The sequence below is a fragment of the Toxotes jaculatrix genome, chromosome 10, assembly GCF_017976425.1.
Source record: "Toxotes jaculatrix isolate fToxJac2 chromosome 10, fToxJac2.pri, whole genome shotgun sequence".
NCBI classification, from domain to species: domain Eukaryota; kingdom Metazoa; phylum Chordata; class Actinopteri; family Toxotidae; genus Toxotes; species Toxotes jaculatrix.
Window position 1 is genome coordinate 11,492,313 of NC_054403.1, and position 24,661 is coordinate 11,516,973.

A 24,661-nucleotide genomic window follows, 5' to 3' on the forward strand; every position below is an offset into this window, starting at 1 on the left:
AGCAGCTACATGGGAATGGGTGCGTTTACAACTCACGTACCACACACTAGTCACTCACTTATAAACTGACTTATAAATGCAGATTAAAATCAGCTCAAGTCCCTGAATTGAATAGAGACTCAGTAATGAATATGGAGAGACTATGAGGAGAGCCTAAATATTTATGTGCAAATATTTTTGCTGCTGTTTTACTGCTCATCCTGTTTAGAAAAGTATTTATGCTTCTGGCTTAAAAAGTTTTATTTCATTATATATGATATAAATTTTTTATTGTAATGAGATGGAAAAAGAAAAATGAAATGCACATTTTGTGGTATGTAGCCTTGAGAAAGGCATTAAAAGTTAAGGCTGCGCTAATCAATATGTTTATATTAACAGTGGGAAAAATGACTATGTAGGAAAAGAGCTGTTTGTAGAGGTGAACCCAGAATTATCACTCTGCTCTGCAGTTCCCCTCAGCACCTACTGAGCGTTTTAGCTTCTTTTAGCTAATTGTTTTGGATTTCTGTAACACAGCTTTTAGTAGCAAAAGTCAATTAAAAATCAATTAAAGCAGGTTTAAATTAATACAAGATTGTAAAAAGTTCTAGTTAAATGAAAGGTCTCGAACTCCAGCTACCATTTTCTTTGAGCTGCAAGGGCTCGCCTTCATTCAGGAATTAATGTGGGCCAGCCCTATACCACTCAATGCATGAGGTTCATGGCTAATTAGTTGGTAAATAATTTACATGCAACCAGCTGCTCTTTCCTCTAGCCGTGGATACTGCTATAACCGCTGACTGATAGCGAACATGACCTCCAACTGATGAGAAATTTTGGCTGCCACTGTCAAAACAAAACAAAGAAAAAAAGCCCTCTTGGACAGTGACAGCTACTTCAAAGTAGCAGAGTGCACGGTACTGCACGGGCCCATGGGTGTGAATTTCGGCGAGTGAGTACGCAGGCTGCATGCGTTCTCCACATCCTTCCTATTATAGTACCCGTGGATCTGTAATGTGTTTCCTGACCTGGGGATGGGCCGGACAGAGTGCTGGCACTTCAAGGACGGGTCCTTGAGTCCTCAGTTTTCTCTCAGGAGCCGGTAGGAGTATAAACTCAAATCTTTTCATCTGACAGAGCAGGGCCGATCATGCTATCCTGCATGAGGGCTATTGTCTGTTATCACTGTTGTCTGAATGCTTATGCTTGCAGTTTATTATTATATTGGCCACTGAATTGTTTTCATACGTTTATGACATTATCTGTTTTATATTCGTGATGAGATTTGGTAACTCCCCGGATAAAGCTTTGTTAGGCTATCAGCGCGATTTAGTGTGTTTATTTTCCTCTGAAGCCGAGGGCTCTGCGGGGCTGAAAGCAGGGGAACATTTTAATTACAACCATTCAATCACAACATTGTGTTTTAAGGTCAGAGAGGTGGATTGCCGTAAGGGGTCTGGGGAGGGGGAAACGCATGCCCACAATAACATGAAGTGATCCTTTCCTTTCACACTCCTCGTGTTTGGTTCTTCAAAGCTCAGAAATCACTGAGAATAACAACATAATCATATTGAGACAAAAAAAAAAGAATTTCTTCTCATACATCTTATTGACTATTGCTGCTGTTTGACGGGTGGACAGGTTTTCAGCAGCTCTCTGGGCTCAGTTAGGAAGGAGTCCGGAGTTGGCTATTGCTGTAATGGATTTCTAAGTGTGTATACGGTGTGACAGCGTGTTATCGATTTCACAGCACACTCCTGGTGCTGGAAAGCAGAGCTGTCTGGGACTGATTAGACTGGCATGAATGGGCATACTGGTTCTTCATATGGCTCCACCTCTGGTCTGAATGGAGGTCCACTCAAAACTGCAGATATTTCAGACAGGTGATGAATGAAACACACACCTGCACCCAAAGCTCTGTCTGTGTGTGTGTGTGTCTGTTCTCGATCGCCCAAGTGCACACACCTCATACCCTCTCTGACTTTTCAGTTCTGAGTGTATGGTACATGAGTTTTCAATTTTCTAAATCCCTCTCTGTAAAATAAAACAGGCCTGATAGCAGCTCACTGTGGGTATGTTGTGCTCTTAGTACATGATTTTCATTCACACTCTGAGGGCTCCCTGAGGAGAATGGGTGTTGGATGGGGGGAGGCGTGGGGCTGGTTAGGTCAGAAGAACTCAGCACAGCTTAGTTTTAGTTTGGAGGCATCACTACATCTGACCCTTTACAAGATTAATTACAGACTCTTAGAGAGCTACTCAGCGTGTTGAACATCTAGAAGGATTTGTGTTCATAAGCACAAGAGATAAACTTTTCTACCTCAAATTAAGCATGGGGCAAGCATTTGACCCAAACAGATAAAATTACATTGACATGATGGTGTCAGAAGAGTTAGACACTAGATATATTATTTTTTAGATAAAAGACATCTGACTAAAGGTAATGTTCTATGGGTTGTGTGTCTTTGCTCTTTCCGTTGGCATTTGTTTGCTTCCTGCGGTGACAGACCTGTGTTCCTGTGGCGGCTTTAGAAGAATTTCTGATGGTATTAGGATTACCTGCTGAGGTATTTGGATGTCGGGAGGAATTTAAATGCCTTGAAAAATCCATGAAATGAAAATCAATAGCAAAGAGCTTTGCACTAAAGCAACAAATGCAAATGGAAATTCCACAGCTCTTGTAAAGCATCATAAATTCTCACATCATCATTGTTTATAGCGTCCTCATTGCACTTTGCACGATTTTATTCTGCACTACTGGTCACAAGTTTTTAGACACCTCCAGTTTTCCAGGTGTTACTGAAATGCACATAGTGTACTGTCTCAGTATTTCTGAAATTAAAGCAAAGAACAAAAAATCTTAAATCCTAAATCTAATCTAATTTTTTGACTCATTCAGCAGATAAACACATCTGCGAATCTCTTTCCACAATGGAAATGAACCATTGTTTGGAAAGTTCGTGCCAATGGTGTTGCTGAAGTTCCCACAAATGTCTTGCACTTTTGTTTTGCTTTACTTTCACCTTCTGTCCAGTTCATCCCAAACCAGTCTTGAGACTGTGCTGGTTTTCATCAGGTGAAGCCACTGTCTAGTTCTTTTCTTCTAATGCTGTGGGTCATTATCTCGCTGTGGGATGAATCTCTGACTAACTAGTCTGTCAGCCTGACAGCAATATACAGTCCTACTTCCTGCAGTGCAGTATCATCCTAATAAAGCATCACAGAGTGTAGGTGATAACACAGTTTGTACCTACACTGCCTTTGTACAGACAGAAGGTTTGTAAGCGATCAACAAAAGTTGGGACACCTGTAAGAAATGTTTGCATCAACTTTCAAGGCTTCGTTTACTTCTACTGCTGCATGAAAACTTAAAAGTTAACCAATTTCTTAATCCCCCCAAAAAGGCCTGTTTTCTTTTTAAATTTACTTGATCATGATTTTTCAGTTTTTGGTGACCTAAACTTTTTTTTCCTTTTAATCTTTGGCAGTTTACTGCTGACCTTGGTACCTTTTAAGGTGATTCAGCAGACTTGAGTTGCTTTAATTTCTGTAAAAAACTGAAATAATGGGGGTGTTGTAAAACTTTTGACTAATAGTTTATACAGTGTATAACGCGGAGGATGAAACAAATGGGATCTTGCAGGAAGGAAATTTGTCATGGATGTTAGGCAGCCCCCCCCCAACACACACACCCACACCCCACACCCACCAACACACACACACGCACACACACACACACACACACCTCCAATTCAGCTTGTTTTATGAACTGGATGGATGGGTGTGCATGCGCTCCAGTCACGAGCAGAGGAAAGGGAAATCATTGTAAATCCCATTCAGTGCCTTATGCATCCTTTTGACAAAACGGGAAAAAAACACGTTTTTTTTTTCTCCTTTCCTTTTCCTCAGTATTTCGCCTCCGTCCTCCCTGTGTGCAGATTCGCCAAAGACACGCATCGATTGACCGAGATTCACCTGAGTTTTTTTTACCCCCCATCCGTGGACGTTCATTCAAACCTCACCTCTCCACTATCTCCACCGGAGTTGAAACTAAGAAGTGTTTATCAGAAACATCGCTAAAGCTTTTTTTCCCCCGCTTCTGGACCGGAGATCTGGAGATGAAGACAGATTTTACGTTTTTCTATCGGACTTGGATTGGAATAGCGTACGCCTCAGGTGAGGAGACTTTTGCAGTGAGTCGTAAAGTTTTGAGCGCACAACTTTTTTGGGATGAAGAGAGAGGTCGGGCTGCCTGTTTACGCTGATTTCAAGTAAATAATTAATCAGAGGTCTGATCGAGCTTTTATTTTTAGAGGTTCAAAGTTTGATTCATGTTAAGATGAGGGCTTAAACTGAAGTTGGGTGGATCCTGAACTTTAGACTTTTCTGAATTTTACCAACTTGTTTAAAAGTGATGTTTTTATTCATGTGGAGCAGGATATTTCTAAGTTGTTTCAAAACTAATGCATAATATTCAGTCAAAAATATGAAATCCTTGCACTGTAGCTGACTTTAAATCCCTTCTGTTTGCAGTCACAAACATGAATTTTCTCTTTAAATCTTGGAACAGGACTAAACCCACTCTTTAATCACTCACATATGATTTAAATGATTTAAAGTTTAGGGCTGAATTAGTAACATGGTGGGGGAGTCACCATGGAAGTCTACATGCAGATAGGCACTAGGGGGAGGCATGCTGTTGTTTGGTTTGATGCAGCTGTTAATTGATTGATGATGCTTAATTCAGGAGGAATAAAAAAAAGGCAGATTTTTGTTATTGTTGAGTTGGAGTAACTTTACATCACAGTGTATGTAAGCCTATGTAGGTCAAAATTTTAGAGGCAGAGTGGGAGGAGAGCTGACTCATCTAGACTGGACATGTGATGTGTGGAGGACAGAGAGAGGGGGAGGGATGGGACTAAGATCCTTTCCAATCTGCCAGAGTGGTCTTTTCATGTCATTTTATTTTTGAAAACAACAACAACAACAACAACAACAACAGCAACAAAAAACAAGTGAAAGGTGACAGAATATCACTTGAATCCAGAACAAACCAAACTAACTAAGAATTTCTGGGTTATTTTGAGTCTGATCTGCCTCCATATGTGCTTTTTAGTCACAGGTGTGACCAGAAAGTCCTTAAAACAAGTACAACTAATACTACAGACTAACTGATTGAAAGCACATTCTTTTCATTGCACTGTTATCATATCATATACTTGAAAGGGTGTGTGTGTGTGTGTGGGGGGGGGGGGGGGGGGGGGGGGTTGCTCTGATTGACTACATTATCTGGGAGCATGGCCCCAGTTGTTTGCGGTTTTGCCCAGTGACTGAATGTCTGTGTTTGAGTTGTTCATCGCTGATTTGTGTTGAACAGCTGTTCGTAAAAGAACAGGGAATACTTTTCAGAGGAGCAGTCACCATATGGCTGCCCAAATTCATAACTTCAGGGTGGAGGGATGGCTCTCGCTCCTTTCATAAATATCTCTGAGCTGTGCTGGGTGGGTCATATATTCGGAGGAACAGATAAACAGTGGCTCTGTTTTTTTCTGAGAGAGGCGTGAGGCGTAATGGCATCTCAAAATCCATTTCAGGGAAATCGCTGCCCTCAGTAACAGTAAACACTATCGAGCCTCTGCGATGATAGATTTCATAATGTGTGACAAATGGCGTTTTGTGAAAACTGAGTCTGAGGTTTTTCACCTGGCCATTTGGTCTTTTGAGACTCTGTCCAGTCTTTGGCAGAACCCAACACAAAGAGAAAACTCATAAGAAATATCACAAAAGAGTTATTCATTTATCCACTGTGTGGATCTTGGAATTGTAAAGCTCTGTCTGAAAACCCTGTCATCACAAATACCTGATGTGCCTTTTAGTCTGCGTGTGGTATTATCTGCTAAAAGACTTATTTGCAACCCCCACCTTTCTCAGTCGATGCTGAGAACATGATTCAGAAGCACAATAACCTGGAGGCAGAAAGAACCTCTAGCTCCATATCAGAGACGGACAGTTTTCAATTACAGCCTCACAGTACGTACCTGTGAGACACATTGAGGTAGGGAGAAAGAGGCCATGTTCTGGCTCTGTATTACTGCTGTGTCTGTGTGTGTGCGTGTCTGTGATCATATATAAAATTCAAAACACAACAACAAATCCAATAGAAGAGCTGGTGCATGAGTGCAACAGTTTACCAGTCTGCTTTCTGACTTGAAAAACAGTCTTTCTGAATAACTTAGATATTTTTAAAGTACTGTTACAGAACATTAAGTACTTCATCCCTCAGATTCCTCACATAATATCTGAAATTCTGAAAATTAGTCTGCAGCCCGAAGTGTTCCCAACGCCTGTAATTTCTATCTGTAAAATATCAATGCGTGACATTAAAAAGACACTTCTGAGCTGGAAACTGATGCAAGCGTGATGGGAGCACTGGCTTCCCATTATCATAATCAGATGGGGAGATTGAACTAGACGGGATTGTAGACCTGCTAGTGCAGAAATCAGTGTCTTTCATTATACAGATACAGAACTTCTGTCTTATTTAAAAAAAATTCACTGGTACTGGATACTACTGAAAAGGTGATTAATTTGTCTCCTCTTAATTTCCTTGTTTCTGTTGCATCATAATTAACTGTTAAAAACATTCCCATGAAAACAGTGATTTTTTTTTTTCCTAAAGCTGAGCTTTAGAGCCGAATGATCTTTGGCTTACTCTGGGTCTTGGGTACATAATGTTGATATTGCTTTTAGCAGAGTGTTTTCTGTACGCATACCTCTGCTTGATCAGATCATCCCAGAAATCTGACTCTCAACTTTGGGTATTATTCTTGTCGTCCACTTGTAGAGGTTGAGTTGTTTTAGCCAACAATAGCCCACTATTCTCAGCGTTGATCTCAAGATTCAACCTCAGGACCCTCAGTGTCTGTCCCTGAGTATCTTGTTCTATCAGCTGGGGAGCAGCTCGGATGAGAGAGGAATGCTGCCGCCGATGCTGCTGCTGCCCCACGTGGGAAGGTCTCTGCAAGTAAAGTCCAAATAAATAGGGAGTCCAGTGCCTCACTCATCACTGTCATGGAGTAGTGAGGCCCATTGGGCATTTAGATGTCTGGTCACTCACTTTCTCATCATGCTAAAGAACCAACACCCCAAATATGGCTAGAGCTGAGAGATAAGCTCTTTCAACACCAGGAATCTGCAGCAGTGGCCAAATATGTGTCGAAGTTGGTGTTAGATAGTTGATGAAAACCATCTGTGGTATTTTTGTTTTTAGGTCTCTGACCCCTCCATGTTTTCCGTGCCCAGTCTTTAGCCACACTTGCAGCGTGGCTCTGTGGTTGGCAGTGTCAGTCGGTTAGTCCACCACTTTGGTCCAGACTGAAACATCTCAATAACTGCTGGATGGATTGCCGTTGAATTTTGTACATTCATTTGTGATCCCAAGGGTTTTTAAATCCACTGCTTTTTGTGATCCCTGGCTTTTCGTTATATATCTTGTTGGTTAACAGATAAATTACTAATGGATGATTTGCCATGAAATGAGATCTAGAGATTCATGTTTCCGTCAGGATGTGTTATAGTAAATTTGGTCATTCAGTTTTTCCTCTAACATGTTGATGTCAATTTTTTTCCCAACATTTTGTTTTATGACTATGACTGGCCTGAAAAACTAAAGATATTACTATTAGTCTCAGCTGAATTTTAACTTTGTTTTTTTGGGACTAATATGCAAATGTTAGCATACTAATATTATGTCTGCAGCATGTCACCAGCATGTCAGTATTATTACTGTGAGGATTTTAGCTTGCAGATGTTAGCATTTAGCTGTGCCCCTGTGTAGTCTCAAAGAGCCACTAGTTTTGCTGTAGGCTTTTAACACTTTGATTAGTTCTGCAGTGTTTTATATTTTAAATGTATTATTTTAACCTTACAGACAGGCAATGTTCACACATTGTTTATATCTTTTACAAATGACTACTAATTTAAATATGGGGATAAAGATGTGTTTTCTCTCCTGAAAGACATTCATAGCTTTGACGTCCACAGAAACAGTTGTGTAAAGAATAAAAAAGAGAGCTGAGAGAGAAGATCAAACCCTGGCTCCTTCCTGACCTCTGCACAGCTTGCCAATCATGGCATGAAATGGGCTTGAATGTCAGATTGCTGGTTTCGGAAAGTTACAGAAATTGTCAGACGCGTCCCCCCACCCCCCAATTCCGAGGCTGTAAAACTGTAGGGGGAGGGGGGTTTCTGAAGCTGGCTGTCCATCCGGCAAACAGTCCTGATGAAGCACAGCTCTCTAAATGGTCTTCTTATTGCTTGACCCACCACCACAAAGGACAATTAGGTGTTTGTACAATTATTGCCCTCTCACTGTGGCACGTAACAGCTTCTCAGTCCTTTCAGAATCTATAGGACTGTTGTCTTTCACTCTCACCTTGCTCTTTTTGCCTTTGTACATTTTTCTCAATGTTCTCAAAACACTCTCCCACACTTGGAATACTTACCATGCAGAGGAGGCCTAACCTATCGATTTATCCTATTGTTTTTTCTCTCTATCTCTGTCCTTTCCATCAAGTTCACACAGGCCTGACTTTCATTTTTCAGTCGGTGGAGCACAAAGACAGCCAGAAACTAATTTTAGTAATGCTTCGCTCACTGAGTACTTGAACTATGACTCTCTGAGTGTATCAGCCCACCCATGAAGGTCTAAGAGTGTGCACAATTAAACACATACGTGCTTTTACCTGACAACATATAAATAGTTGTTATTAATTGAGAAGGATGATTGGACTGCTGCATATTTTTCTGTTCAGCTTAACAGCATCTCTGCGAGCAACTCCGATGTGGATTTCACTTGGGACATGGGTTTATCACCAAATTAACGAGTCCAGAATAATTAGGGGTTTTTAAATCACAGCTACAAAACTTACCTTTGTGCTGTCTTTTAACATGCTAATGCAAGGCTAATTACATGAGCTTCAGCAGCTGTAACAGCCAGTGAAAAGACATTTATTATAAGTAGCGTTGTCAGATAATGGAGGGCAATTGCATTGTGGCATCTCTTGCCTTTATTGGTTGTGCATGCTACACACGTTCTGGTGGCAGAAACTGGATCCTGGGACACAGTGGTTGGATATTACAACACACCAAAGAGCTTGCGTTGCTTAGAAACAAGCATCATTTAGAGCACTGATCAGATTAATGAGAGCCACCTTTGCTATTACGTTCAAATTGCTGCTCAGTCTCAGAGGCAGCTGTGTGCTGGAAGTCCATGTAGCATCTCATCGGTCTCTTGTACCTCTTGCCTTTCCATTGGAGGTCGCTTGAGGTTCATGGGAAAGAGTCCAATGGCAAAGCCTGAGGAAATTGCCAGCTTCCCTCCCTGTAGGCATTCAGCACCATAATTGTTGACCCTGCCCTCCATACTTGGACCTTGTTTTCTACAGCAGCTGCCGCAGGGACTTAGCTCACTGGGACATCTGACATGGCAGCAGAGACTTGTTTATGACCTGAATCTCCAGGAATTAGGTAACAAGCACGGTAATGGGGCTCCTCAAAATTTGGCCTCTGAACAGTCGCAGTGTGAGTTTTAGGAGCATGCAAGCCATCACAGCAGGCCTTGGATTGTGCTAATCTTTGGCAATAGCTTGTTCTCAAAAAGATGTTTTAGATGTTTCTCAACAGGAATGTCAGCACCGGGAGCTAGGACAAAGAATTTACCAGAATACGCTTGGTTCCTTTCTCAGCAAGGGAAACCATTTCTCAATGATAAAAATGATGACATGCAAAAAATGTTTCGCCACAGAGGAAGAGCTTGAGTTGTCCGGTGTGCCTGTGAGGCAGGTACAGGAAGATTTTGTCAGGGACAGAGGTTTTAAACATAGGAAGCAGACGCAGATGGCTAGTTGCTGCATCCTTAATTTTACACCCCTCCTCTGGCAGGATGTTGGAAATGCCTAACTCCTCCACTAGTGGAGAGGACAGGGATGTCATCCTCCTCTATAGTAACAATGAAATCAAAGCCTAGCTGCCAGTCAGCCCGTCGCCTGGCTTTGGCCCGGCCTTGTCTCCAAATGACAGAGGAAGTGGACTTCATTTCTGTCAGAGAGAGAGAGAGAGAGAGAGAGAGAGAGAGAGAGAGAGAGAGAGAGAGAGTATATTGTAGCCTGAGGCTGGCTGACTCCACATCCAGAGAGCAGGTCTGCTCCGTGGCCTGCCTGGCCTCCTGTCCCTTGCCGGACATACATGGTGTTTCTATTTCAGAGTACTCTAGCCTTGGTCCTTTGCCAAAGACTGTGCCACTGAAATAACTGTGTAGCTGTACAGTCGCCTACACATTGCTCTCTGACCTTAAAAACCTACAGAAAAAAGTTTACCTCCAGTTATTAAATTTGCTGTCTCACTCTGTCTGTTTAACCCTTTGGGTGTCAGCTGGAGGGAAGTCACAGCTGTATATGTGAAAAAATTCAATTGGCTTTCCAGGCAGCACAAGTGCCTAATCACAATTACCATATCTGTGAAAACCTTTGTACTTCTGAATGATGCATCCTTTTTGCCAAACTGGGACTCTGAAAAAAGCTTTATTTGTTTACACAAGGCTCCTCTTTTCCTGTTCCTGTCACATGACTGATCAGGGACAAAACTACAGAGAAGCAAGGAAACACTAACGGCAACATCTCCTTCACTGTCCATGAAAAAGGGAAGTGGGAGAAGCGTGAACATGATAAAGAAAACAGGAAATTTGCTCGCGGTGAAAAACACTGCCTTTCACACGAGCTTCAGTGTCGTACGCACAGAGAGAGGATCTCTCGTCTTCACGTTTACCTTTGATGCTCTCGACTCTTGCCTGCCTTGTATCTGTCTGCTTGTCAGAGAAGCTTTACATTTTTAACTGGCTTAGAGTGCCTTATGGCAGCTAGGCTTCTTCCTAGAGTGTGTACATGATTTATCTTTAGTCACCAGGTGTCCTCCATAGGATGGGAAGTCCAGTGTCAGTACTCCCTGACTGTGACAAAGCAACCTATATGAGCCATGAAGAGGGCTCAGCAAAGGATAATATAAACGCACATATGCAGAGGCATATAAATGGGTGAAAGATCTGCTCTGTATACCACCGTACTCCCACTTACTTAAGCAAGTCTACATTTGATTTTGCCATAACCCCTCACAAAATAAGCACATAATGCATCTGAATAGAAACTATCATTGCCTCTGTAACTCTGCAGAGAGCTACAGGCGGGTGACAAATTATAGAAAAAAACTGAGTGGATGAATGAGTGGAGAAACATAATGGATGCAGATGCTTCCACACAGGTGCACTGCATGGTACAATTAAGCAGTTAACATCCAGTCATGCTCTGTGGCATGTCTAAAAATGCTGAGAAGGCCCAGTTTATTATGATTTTGTATCAAGATGGTAAGAGGAAAAGATGTAGGTCACTTTGAAAGAGGCAAAGATGGAAAGAACTTCAGTCACAAAGACTGTTCAACTGAGCAGTGCTTCAATAGGAACAGTGACTAAAGGGACATATGCGTTTAGATCAGTTTGAAAGACATCAGTTAATAGGGTCGGAAATCGTGGTCGACATTGCACACTTGATGACCATGACGTTTGTGCATTAGTGTGATATGTAAGGAAGAACAGAAGAACAACGCTTCCTCATGTGACTGAGAATGTCGATGCAGGACGTGATCAGAACAGTCCTTCAACAATTACATAGAGAGGGACATTATAGTAGGGTTGCATAAACCCCTCATCACAAAGATGAATGCACATTTGAGAGTTGTGTGTGTGGCACCAAGAGCACACAGGCCTCAATGCTTGATCCCCTCACAGAGGACATCCAGTGGCTCTGTTATACTGTGGGGGACACTTTGCGGACATGGTTTGGGTCCACTTCTCCACCTAGAGGGACGTGTTACTGAAAATCAGTACAAAGTTGTTCTGAGTGATCACCTTTATCCTGTGGTGAAACATTTCTCTTCCAGGATGACAACGCCCTCATCCATAGAGCAGGAGGGGTCACTGAATGGTGTGATTAGTATGAAAATGATGTGAATCACATGCTGTGGCCTTCACAGTCACCAGATCTCAGTCCAGTTTAACACTTATGGGAGATTTTGGACTGACGTGTTAGACAGCGCTCCACCACCATCATCAAATCACTAAATCAGGGAATATCTTTTGGAAGAATAGTGTTCATCCATCCGCTAGAGTCCAGAAACTTAGCACAGAATCAGTGCCAAGTAGCATTGAAGCTGTTCTGGTGGCTCATGGTGGCCCAGCACCTTACTATGTTTGTTTACCCTTTGATTTGTCACTCTGATTTTAAACATTCAAACTTCCTGTTCATACAAACATCTAACCATCAGCTGGGGCAGCAGGAGTGGAAACAATTGATTTTTGTTGACATTTGTTTGATTTGTGTATTTCTACTGTGATTTTTTTAGAGAGTGGGCTACAATATATTTTGCAGTTTTCCTTTTTATTAGTTTGTAGGAGGTTTGCCTTATTTTGATAGAATAAAGCAGAGAATCAGACAGGAAATGTGAGGGCAGAGAAAGACTGGATGAAGAGGTCCTTGGCATGATTCGAGTGGGGGACGTTAACAGGTACATAGTATGCTTTTCAGAGTGCGTATGATTTTTGTAGTTTCAATGCGAAAACTAAGCAAAATAGGAAACCTGAATATCGGCTTCACTGTGCATCTGCATATGTTTTGCAGGAGCTTTTAACTGTCCAGAATAAATTGAGATTACATTTTTCAGTGTTATTAATTGCACATTTCTAGCATATTTCACAGCACTAAATCATTGCAAAACGCTTGGATGCAGCATTCTTCCTCACCTCCTGGTATTCCCACCCTTCAAACCTAAGTAACGAGCTACTGAAGGTGTTCCTCTGGCATGCCGTTTGAACATTTCAATTGACAAGTAGCCAGTCGCACATCTTTCCTCTCTGTCAGCCAGGTATGTGGGGCTGACACATCAAAGTGCAGCCTGACACCCATGCTGAGTGAACAGGCACAATTGTCCTTGAAAAATTCTGACTTCTGGCACTTGGCTCACATATGTATGTACATCTGGCACTTCCATCATGGCAGAGGCATGCAGCACAGAAAAAGGCAAAAAGACCAGCTGCGTGAAGCCATATGTCTAATGTAGTCATTTCTATATGATCGCACTGTTAGCATGTCCGAGAACAAGGCAAACCAAGCTGTTTTCACAGCCTCATCCTTATCTGAATTGCATTTTACCTACCAAAGCATTTATCATTTCCTCTCTTTTATTGCTTTTTTAAACAAATATCATGCTGAAAAGTTGTTTTAGGTCACTCAGACCTTCACGTTTGCTTGGCACATTCAGCTGGAGCTGGTGCAGGATACACACACAGGACTCCCACGGTGAGAATGGGTTTTCACAACAACAGAGAAATCATATTTCTCAAGAGCAATGTCAAGTTTCTACAAGGACATGTTCAGTGAGCTGTTTCCCTGAGACAAAACCATGCCAAATGACATCCAGTGAACAGTTCTTCTCTGGATCGTCAGTAATTGTTGAAGTCGGAGTTTAATTATTTTTTGACACTCCCCGATGATCAGAGTGTCAGATACTGGGATCACAAGGTTTATAAAGTCATTGGAGTCACTGTCATTTCAAATGCTTGAAAGGTGGAAAATTGGTCACAAGATTAACACTTTACTGCCAAAGACTGTTAATACAGCATTTGAAGGATTTTACTCATCTAAACTTATGCCCTGTGTAATCATATGCTGACGCAAGGAGTAAAATACTTTATTTTATCTTTTGTGAGTTTAAAATGTGATGTTTCTTTTTGTTGGTGAAAGCTAATCACCCAAAAGCTGCTGCTTATCTCAGTACCACCAGCTGGAATGCATGGGAAAAGAGGGGAACCAAGCTCAAATACTTTTTTGGCTCGCTGCCCCGTGTTCACATTTGTAAGGTGGTTGTCCACCAGCCAATCACCATCCGTTTGAGTTTTTAAGCCGGGCAGTCATTCTGAGCAAATACATCGGCCGATCTGGCAAATGTTGTTAGTTACAGAAACGTATCTGCAAAGATTATTTGAATAATGGTCCATAGTTATCATATTTTCAACAAATCACATATGCGTCACCTTACTCCTATGTGCATACCATACATGCTGTTTTAAACTTTTAAATGTATTTTTCTAAGAAGCCCCTGGCTTCCATTAATTCCTGTTAAGTTTGACAATCAATTATCAGACTCTTTGCCACTGATGTGTGATCTATGAAGATCATCTCTGCATTTATTTTTTTGTTGCACTGCCATTATGAGTTAATGCAGTGTGCACTTTTCTTATCAATCTCCACTTATAGCTGCATGACCGTACAATTATAACGTACCACTGACAGAAATGAATGCAGACAAGCTGTTCACTGTGATGAATTAAACTACTCAAGGAAGTTTCAAGAGTTTACTTATGGACTGATTTTCATATCTCACAGGAAGGAATTCAAACTAGTGGCTGTATGATAAGTTGGAAAAAATATGTTGCGCAAAAGTTTCCATTCAATAAAGGTGATCAGTAAAGTTGTTATAAACTGTAGTCATTGTTGAACCAGTTATTTTTGAAGCTGCAGCCTTGTGTACAGAGGGGTAACACAGTCTCCCTAAACCAGAGTTCACAGCTGCGGCTCTGCTTACTCACTGCATACCCACCTACATAGCTGTTCGTGCTGCCCTTCCTCCAGCTGGGACTGCGGTTCAGAAACAAAGCTTGTACAATGTATGGAGACTGTTAACCTTTTTTTCAACTTCACTATTTAATAAGTAATAAGATAAATGAGCTAACTGAGTGATAACAGTCATAACAATCTGTCATGAAACACAGCATTAAAGGTCACGACAGGAAAATGTGTTTATTATCATGACAAGATATGCTATTAGCCACGAACTTGTATGAACTGATGTGCTTGGTTTTCTTTGGCATTCGCTTCACATAGCTGTACATTGGAGCAATGTGTGCTTTTAATTATATTTGACAGAATGCAAACAGTTACTAAGGGGATTATATGTTTTCTCAAACCATTTACATAACTGAGAGGCTGACAGGCCTCCATATCTGGTGTCTCACAGTTTGGAAACATGGTGTATACATTATATAGCACATGCATATGGAAGATATTGACATCTGGCACCAAACGTGTTCATCATTGTGAAACACGGAGGGGAAAGAGCTAGCAGCTCCTGGAGCATCAAGGCTGGGAGTCAGTGTAAAGTGTAGAAATGCCCTCTCTTCCCACCTCTCATCAATCTGTAGGGTCCAAACACCCAATATATCAGTGGCTGTTTTCGCCCGCAGCCATGTGTAACCCAGCACACATTAAGTTATGACTTTGCGGCACCTCCTTCAGCAGTTATGAGAGGGCCACTTAGGATGACAAGCGATGTCTATGTGAGATCCAAAGTCCTGACAAATAATGTGGTGCACATTAGCCTCAGACTCACCCTTGAAATTGACCGTGTCAGGAGTACTGAGCTCAGAGTCCACCAGCATATTTGTCATGAATTGCATCAGTTTGAATGATCTGTGAAATGTTTTGCTTGATTTCAAAGAGCTCTTAGCCTGACTCTGCGTGGGCGTAATGCCTTCTTTGCCCTCTGGTGTGTGATGCTCTTGCTGCACTGTGATAGACATATCAGTCTATCTTACAGTACGTTGCAGCATTTCAAATAGCCAAAGCTAAAGTCTTCCCTTTATAGTAAATGCTACTCTTCCAGGTTTCCCTCCCAAGTACACCTCCAAACATCTTGATGTCTCGTCTCTCAGGGCATGACAGTCAGTCGTGACATTTCAAAAAGATTTACAATCAGCCTCCTGTCTGTCAGTGTGCAATCTCTCAACAGATTGTGAGGGAAGCATCCATCACTGAGACGCAGCTACAGTAGGGATTTAGCTCAGAGCTAATCACTCAGTCTGCACATCTGCCAGAAAGAAAAACCAAGTCTCCACACATCAGCCTGTATTCAGAATTCTGGTGCATTTTCTCCTGATTTCCCCCCATTATTCCTAAGAGGTATTTACAGTTGCTTATGACAGCAGTGTCCTTGGACACTGATGTTTGAATCACAATGTCTTTCAAATAATTCTGATGACGTTAGTTTTTGTTTGTAGAAGAGTGAGAGTCACGTCTAAGTTGGGCATTTTTTTAAATTCTAAGTGACCAAACAGTTCAATTTGCCTTCATCTGCCTGATGAGAGCAAAGAGAATGAAGTATAATGGTAAAGTCGTTGGCCCTAAAACCAAAACAACCTGCTGAAAGAAGCTAAAAAGCTCTGTGGAGTCAAGTGATAATTCTGTGTGGGTTCATCACTTTGAGCCACCACCGTCACAGGGCCTATAGTCATTTAATCCATTGTTAATATAAAAACATTGATTAGTGCAGCTTTAAAGTCGTTAATGTAGAAAAGTGAATTTCTATTCTGAATCTACTGCTCACATTTAGTTTGCAAATCATTTGAATGTCATACTGTAAGATACAAGATCACAGGTTTTGCCATATGCTTTTCGTAGATACCCAGAGTGGACGTGCTGGTCTGCTGTCCATTGTGGTCACAGGAGGGACTGAAATCTTGGTACAGTGTGGGAGATCCAGCGCTTATCTGTCTAGGACTCAAGGCGACGAACTCTTGTGTTCTCCTCCCTTAATATCTGTCAAGAAAAATAGTGTTATTCCAAAAATAGTGAAGATGTGAGCAGTCCTGACAGGAAAATAGCTCTTGGGGGTGGGGGCAGGCTGTGATGGCCCCTGTGTATGCTTCTCAGACATATCCCACTGTTTGGCTTCACAGCATTTCAGGTGTGAGGAAGAGTGGACAAAGCTGTGTTGTGTTGCAGCAGGGTGGCGATGGGACTGAAGCTGGTGGCAGGTTCACATCTGAGCTGAGACAATATGTTGGGGAAACGTTGCTTCTCCTCTGGGGCAGAGTTAAAGATCTCTGAAAGTTTAGGGAAGGAATGCCCTGCTGTGAGCCAAGCTGGGAATGATCCATGGCCAGCCACCACTTCCCACTTCCCAGCTCCTCAGTGTGTTTGTTTTGTGTCACTACGGCAATATTAGCTGTTCTATTGCACATTCACCAAGTGTTATTTTGTGGGTTGTATCTGGTTTTAAATGAGCATTATATCACTTTTAATATCCGCTAAGATAGAAACAGATGTTGCTTGATGGTTTTGTTGACTCAACTGTGATTCCCAGCAGAGATCAACAAGGGTATTTGAAATTTGAATCAATATTTTATTAGTTTGAAAGAAAGTAAGACGGTAAACACTAGCAATAGTAAAACACATAGGAATAGTTTGGCATTTTGGGAAATACACTTATTTGTTTTCTGGCTGAGAGCTAAATGAGAATATTGGTACCACTCTTGCATCTGTTAGATAAATATGAAGTTTGGAGTTGTTCACTTCCAGACAGAGCCAGGCTACCTGTTTCCCTCTGTTTCCATTCTTTATGCTAAGCTAAACTAAATGAGAGTTGTATCAATCAGTCTCAGCAAGAAAGCAAATTAGCATATTTCTCAAAATGACAAATTATTCCTTTAAGTAAAACTAAATAAAACATAGAATTGACAGACATAAAGAGAAATTTGACAGTAAAAATCTTTTTGAATTCTTTCTCTTTGATAGTTCTGTTGAAAACAAAACACTGTCAGTGATATAAATAATCAAAAATCAAAAGCAAGCAAGTGGGATTTCATTCAGAAGAAAGATGAATATAGCAGAATGCAATGCTGCAGAAAACTGGCCTTGGGTATTGTCATGCCACGGTGTGAAAAGTGCTTGGCTGTTCACCCACACCCTAATTTTTCACTGAAAGCAAAGTAATAAGTTTCCTCTTTTGCTTTGGTGTTTAACGTCATTCTGGGTAGTGTAGGAAATCTCCAACTGAATTAGAAACACACAAAACAGGTTGGATGAAAGTAGACCAAATAAAATAGAAGCTTTTTGATCTTGCAGTGCAAAGGTTTGTAATAATAATAATAATAACTGTGTGTACTGTCAGCTCACTGTATTCAACACCGGCCACTCAGAGTGAAGGTTATCTGTCAGCGTCTGTCTGTTTGCAGTATTGGAGGGAACCCAAGCTGATCGGCCTGCTTTCACTGAGACCAGCCATTACTGTAAACATGATTAACAAAATATTTACATGAGAATAACCTTGCTCTATTGTGCTCCCTGGGCAGCAGGATGTGTTGGAGGAATGAGGTTTGTGTACAAGAACCGCAGATGTCCAGAGCTCTGGGTTTTAATTGGCAGCGGGTCACGACTGACTGTTGTGATATGGTTCTTTCTGCTTTCGGCCTCTGGTGCTGAAGTCTGCCGGTCTGACCTGTTGTCTGTGGTGCTCAAAGATGTGTGAGTCACTAATGTAAAAATGTGCATCTGATTCTCTGTTGCTCCTGCCACCCGACCCCAGGTACCTGTCTTAATCTGTGGGAGAGAGGGTCTCGGTAAAAGCTATGAAAAGCGTTGAATGTAGGCTTTCAGGTGTCGCTGCTCTGTATGTCCTTGAATAGTTTTCCCATCTTCATTGGTTCTGCTGTAGCATTAAATACTGCACACGTACCACAGTCTCTTCAACATAAGTACTGAGTCTGATGTGAAAAATGGCCGTCATTTGCTTTCATAAATGCAAAGACAGCCTCTGCACTTTCATATACCCTCTCAGTCTGTGCTATCGTCCTGTGCGTGTGTTTTCATCTCTAACGATATCCAGGTGGGGTATAAGTCATGGTGACACTTTTATATATGATAGACTGTAGGTGTGGAGTGTGACTAAGCGCTAATAGTACCCTCAGGGGACTCTGGGACAGTAATGACATTCTAGACCGGCCGTATTAACCAAGCAGAAGTCCGTGAAGTGAATGCATTGGTAATGAATCAAGGGCAAATGGTCTTTGTGGCTATTTGAGAGGAGGAGTCAGGGAGCTCGGAGCAGCATCGCCTCGTGAGTGGGCCATGATTTCTCTGTCTGGGTGTTCTCAGCGTGAGGGGACCGAGTGCTTTGCTCGCAGATTGCCTTGCAGCTTGTAAATGTAATGAACAACGTGCTATCTGAGCTGCCGTCGTGTCAGATTTCAGATTCCTGATGTGTTGCAGAGATTTGACAGCCTAACCAGCACCTCTGTCAAAACCACTAGGTCCTGACTGACCCATGTAACATGAATCTAATGCAGTTGCCGTGTTCACTCCCTCAGGTCTGGTGATTGGCTTTTCTATGACTCCACCCATCCTTGACAGCTCCAGAGGCGACCTAGTGATTCCAGTCCACGAAACACTCACCATTACATGCAGGTATGTGTGTGTGTGTGCTGCTCTGGTGTGGGAGTGTGTACGTGCATTTGTGCATGACTTGCTCTTTCAGTGAGTTAAAAAATCCATATTGGTAGAAAGCAAAAACAAATATCAGGCCTCTTTTTCATAACAATGAGGTAAGGAGATTCACAGTTTGCAGTACATTGCAGTGGTGGTGTGTAAGTACATTTGAGCAAGTACTGCACATTAGTACAGATTTAAGATACTTCAATTTGATACTCCAGTGCAGTTGTTTCACAGATAAAGTCACTGGTTAAAACAAAGACAAAAACACTAACAGGAGCCATTTTTCTGAGTACTTTTGATACTTCAAGTACATTTAGACTCTTCAAATACTTTTACTTAAGTAACATGTTTAACGCAAAACCTTCACTTGTAATTGAGTATTTTTAAAGGGGACTACTGTTGTTTTACTTACGTAAAGGATCTGAATACTTCCTCTATCACTGATTCATTGTTACTATTAAAGGATTTCAGTCCATAGCATGTATTACGCCCTGTGTTTCAGATGGAAAACAGTCAAGCAAATTTTATTCATGAAGCCTAAAATTACAGGTTTTACTCAGAGGGCTTTAAAATCTGTAGAACATACTATACCCTCTATCCTTAGAAACGCGGTTTGAATAAGGAAAATCACACATACACACACACGCACACAAAAACTCTGCTAACAGGAAAAAAAAGTGGCACTCTACATTTTCTAAATCATGCAAACAACAGGCCATGTCCTATAAGACACACACAGATATGTTTGGGGTTCTGAAACAAAGCCAACACTGATACAAACCAAGTCGACGTGAATGAATTCACTCATAATAACCCTCCTTTATCCTTATGAGATCTCTGCTGCGCTGTCTGCTGCCAAGCTCTCACTCCATTAACCGTTTTGTTTCTGTGCCAACAAAAAAAAAGAGAAAAAAAAAGCTATCTTTGGAAAGCTGGTGATACCTTTGGACTTTCCCCAACACAGGTCTTGAATAATTGTTTGCATGTAAACCTCACATTTTTCACCCGTCCTCAGAATCTCCTGGGAGAGGAAGTCAGTTTCATTTTAGTCAATTTAGTCTTCACAATGTACAATTTTCTAGAATCTAGATAGATAGACGCTATTCACAAGGGCTGGAAAATAACCCACAGAATGCCTCCATTGCCCTCAGTGATTTTTGCAGTCATTTCCAGTCATCACATTTTGGCACCGTCTGAAAATGTGGACATTTGTAGTTGGCGGAGGCAGGTGGTGAAAGCATAGCTATCAGTTTTCAGACAGCCATTATGATTCCACTCGATCTCACTCATAATGCCTCCAGGTTAACATGTCCGCCCGTAACTGAATTTATGTGACAAAGCACAAAGCAAACAGGCACAAAGATGGATGTAAAAATAACACACACATTTGTCTGTCTATCTTTGTGAGGACACTCATTGACATAATGCATTCCCTAACCCCTTACCCATTCAAACCGGCCACTGTATGGCCATGCAAGTACACACACACATACATACAAACACACACACACACACACACACAAACACTTTGGTCTGAATTTTTACAGTCAAAACATGACACTTACTACAAGAATGTGATTCATACAGATACAAAACTGCTTTTAATTTTATTAATTTGAGAAACTTTAAATAGTTAAAAAGATACTTTCACATTTTTTTCAAGTCTGTCTTAAAATAATCACTAATCAGATGCCCATATGTGCACTGACACAGTTTTCACTTTCTGTCATCGGTACTATTATTGTAAGACACAGTTGACAAAATGTGAACCTTTTCTTTAATTCCTAATATTAACTGTGGAGAATGATTTGTTATGCTGACGCTCATTCTAATGTCAAACCTGTTCCGTGTCCTTTGACTGGACGTCTCCTCAGGGGACAGCACACTCTGGCCTGGGCCTGGCCTGACCAGACTCTTGTGGGACAGGAGCTAACCGACCGTGAGGCCCGGCTGTTGACCCCTGGGGCCCCCGGGCAGAGGGTCGCCGTAGTCAGCGAGTGTCCGGGGCAGGCTGGGAGACCGTACTGCAAGAGTCTGGTCCTGAACGGGGCACTAGGGAAAGACACGGGCTACTATCGCTGCTATTACAAGGATGTCAAGGCCATTATTGACGGCACCACTGCCGTCAGCATTTATGTCTTCATCAGGGGTGAGCCACACTCCCACAAACCCACCCACACACACACACACACAGACACTAATGCTGACGCTAGCTCACTTGAAAATAAAAACTGAAAATATCTAAATGACTCATTCACCTCCCTGGATCAGCATAAAATATTCATTCTGTTTCAGTCTTTTTACGTTTTTCATTTAACAGTAATTGTCAGAGTGTATCGCGCATCAAATATGAAAATGAAATTGTCCATTTTGACAAAACATGTTGTCTCCAACCATCTTTTCTATTCAGAAGTCATTTTCTGTTGTAGACAGTCTGCGGTGTGTGCGGCCATTTTTCTGTCTGAACTTGTTCTGTGTTTAAAGAGAGCATGTTTCATCTCCTGCCTGCCTGCCCTGGTCTACAGCTCTTTGACTTGGCTGTGTGGACCCTTTGGTCTTTGGTTTCTCTTTTCCTTGGGAGGTTCACAAGAACACCACAGCTGTCCCACTGAAACAGATCTCCTCCTGTTTGAATATGACTTGAATATCAAAGCGACCCCTGCATTATTAGAACTGGAAATTGTTGACTTTGCCTCAGTAACACCCTGGATGCTGGCAGGATTAATGTTCTGTAAATTAAAGATGCAGAGAATTTGATAAAGGTAGGAATAAGCAGCTCATACAGTTTTCCAATTAGAGAAAAGATTTGTTATTCATTTGCAAATATTGAAATGTTGTAGCAGCTTTCTTTTAATTCACCTTCTCATGAGACTTTTCATGTGATTTGTGAGAGCGTCAAATCTGATTAGAGCTGCACGATAAAGTGGGTTTTGCCACAAATCCTTTCTCTCCTGGTTTCTTGGTGTGTCATAAATCAGGATTCAGAGCCATCACTCAGATTTTCTCAGTGTTAGGCTGACTTAAAAACTCTGAGCTCGACCTTAAGGGTCTTTACTTTTCCTCGCCTCACTTCGTGTGCTGTGGGTGGAGGAGTGGACAGAGAGACAGATGACTGTCATGTAGGGGGAATCCTGCTGACCAGGCCACTCGAGTGAAACGCCTGTTTATCCCTTCTGACGGGGTGCCAAAACAGTTTCCACAGATCCAACCAGGGGGCTGATCAGAAGCAGATGAAATCGCAGCCATAAATTAGACCCAGCGTGTGAGGAGATGAGAGGGGACGCATGTGGATTCAGTTAGACAGGCAGACGTCCATCCTTTACCCCGTCTGTGCTGCACCGTGTCCTCTAAAAACACACACACACACACACACACCAATGTTCATGAATGACCTGAATGCATGAATGTACTGTGAGTGTATTGACTTGCATATACACACACACACAGGCATATACAAAAAATACAAACACTTCCTCTAACACACCCATTTTCACCTATACTCTCATATCCCTCATGCTCTGCAAACTCTTCTTCGCCCCGGGTGGGACATCTCCTCTTCCAAAAGCGATTGCAGTCTAATACCTACAGAGATTTATTGTGAAGAACTTAAACTTGTGTATTATTTCTGATACCTGTGTATTTAGACCACCGCAGGGCAGAAATATAAGCCTCTCGATAGGACCTTTTGTTTGGCCTTGCAGCTGCTTGAAGTGCTGTGGGAAAAAAAAAAAGTATGAGAATAATAGAATAGGCTTATCGTGACAGAAAAGAAATAGGAAAAGAAGTGAGCAGGCTGTAATCATATAATGTCTCTGGCTACCGCACAAAAGTCGCTGCCATTGACAGGAAAGCCCGAGAGATAAGCATTTTTATAATAGCTCGTGCTTGTGCTGTGGGATTATAAGGTTTGGTAGCGATAACAGATCCAGTGTAAATTGGTGACAGTTTCTGTGATGTCTCCCAAAGCCCTGTGCAACAGTAGCTATAAGTCACAGACAATAAGAAGGGAATCATCAAGGTGTTAAGGATGAAACGCAGGAGATGTTTTCCACTAACAGACATCTTGGGGTGAAATTGTAACACAGTTTAAAGGAGGATTAAACCCCCCTGGGCTGTCTGTTTCTGACATGTAATAGCAGTTCTTAATGCTTTATACTGTGCGGGGACAGAGTGAGCTGTTGCACTACATGGTAATCATGATAAAGTCCACGTAGAATGTATCTTTGGGGGTCATTATCCAGCTGTGAGGCATCTGTCTATGTGTTCATCAAGTTACCTCAGTAATAGCTGCCATTATCCTGGCTGCAGTCAGGGTTGCATTTGAACAACTCCTTGTTTTTATCTGCATCCAGACCCAGAGCAGCCCTTCGTCAGGAGAAGTGACCTGGAGACCATTTTAGTCAACCGCACCACCACGCATGTCACAGTGCCATGTCTGGTCACAGTGCCGGATCTGAACGTCACTCTCCATGCGGTTTGTACTCACCACAGATTTCTCACTCTCTGTTCCTCTGTTTGAAGCTGTCAGATGATGCTTTAATAGATGATTTGAGCTGAAGCAATATTATTATTGTATTTTATGTGTGTCATCTCAGTATCCCATGCCTCTGGATATGGATGCGATGACATGGAACAACAAGCAAGGCTGGTCCATTCCCAGACACATTATAGACAGTGACCCGGATCTCTTTGGAGTTGCTTGTGTCGCCACACTGGGTGGCAAAGAGTACAAGTCTGCCAGCTACCTGGTCCACATGACAGGTAAAAACAAACATATCTGTGTTAACTCCAAAAGTTTAGAGGGTTTAGTCTCCTTTTGTGTTTCAGTGAAATGTTGGGGATCATACAAACTTTAACTTCAGTAGCTACACTAACACAACCGACCCGGTACAAATATTTTAATTAGATTTGAGGCTGTGCTCGTGTTGAAAGAGAAATAATCGCCATAATTCTGCACAGCAGCCATTGAGCCAATTACGCCTTAATGCTGTCAATTTGAAGAATATTATTTCATTATGTCAATTCCTCAAAAACAACTCCCTTTTTATATTGGGACATGTGCCATTATACTAGCAGAATTAATAGAAAAGAAAGAAAAGGAGGAGAAGGGGAGGCATAATTAAATTTTAGGAAACTGAGATGAAGAGACGAGATTTTACGTCGAGGATCGTTCTCGTCGGGAGTGAACTCTGAGAGACCCGGAGGCTCTTTGCTATTTTGTGTGAGATCATTCGCCTCTCACTTCAGAGGGTGAAAGGAAACTCATACCCGCCGCTGCCGGCCAAAAGTAACAGCCGCATCAGTCAGAGGAG

The 24,661-nt window shown here is 41.9% G+C and overlaps 1 protein-coding gene across 1 annotated transcript in view; it reads left to right on the forward strand.

Moving 5' to 3' along the window:
• The first annotated feature begins 3,825 nt into the window (after positions 1-3,825).
• The window catches only part of flt4 (fms related receptor tyrosine kinase 4), a 40,347-nt gene continuing 19,511 nt past the window's right edge, over positions 3,826-24,661 (forward strand). The window contains exons 1-5 of the mRNA XM_041047903.1: positions 3,826-4,155; positions 19,226-19,322; positions 21,224-21,498; positions 23,702-23,823; positions 23,945-24,110. Coding sequence (XP_040903837.1) covers positions 4,098-4,155; positions 19,226-19,322; positions 21,224-21,498; positions 23,702-23,823; positions 23,945-24,110 — 718 coding nt within the window. The 5' untranslated portion in view covers positions 3,826-4,097. The remainder of the gene's footprint in view (positions 4,156-19,225; positions 19,323-21,223; positions 21,499-23,701; positions 23,824-23,944; positions 24,111-24,661) is intronic.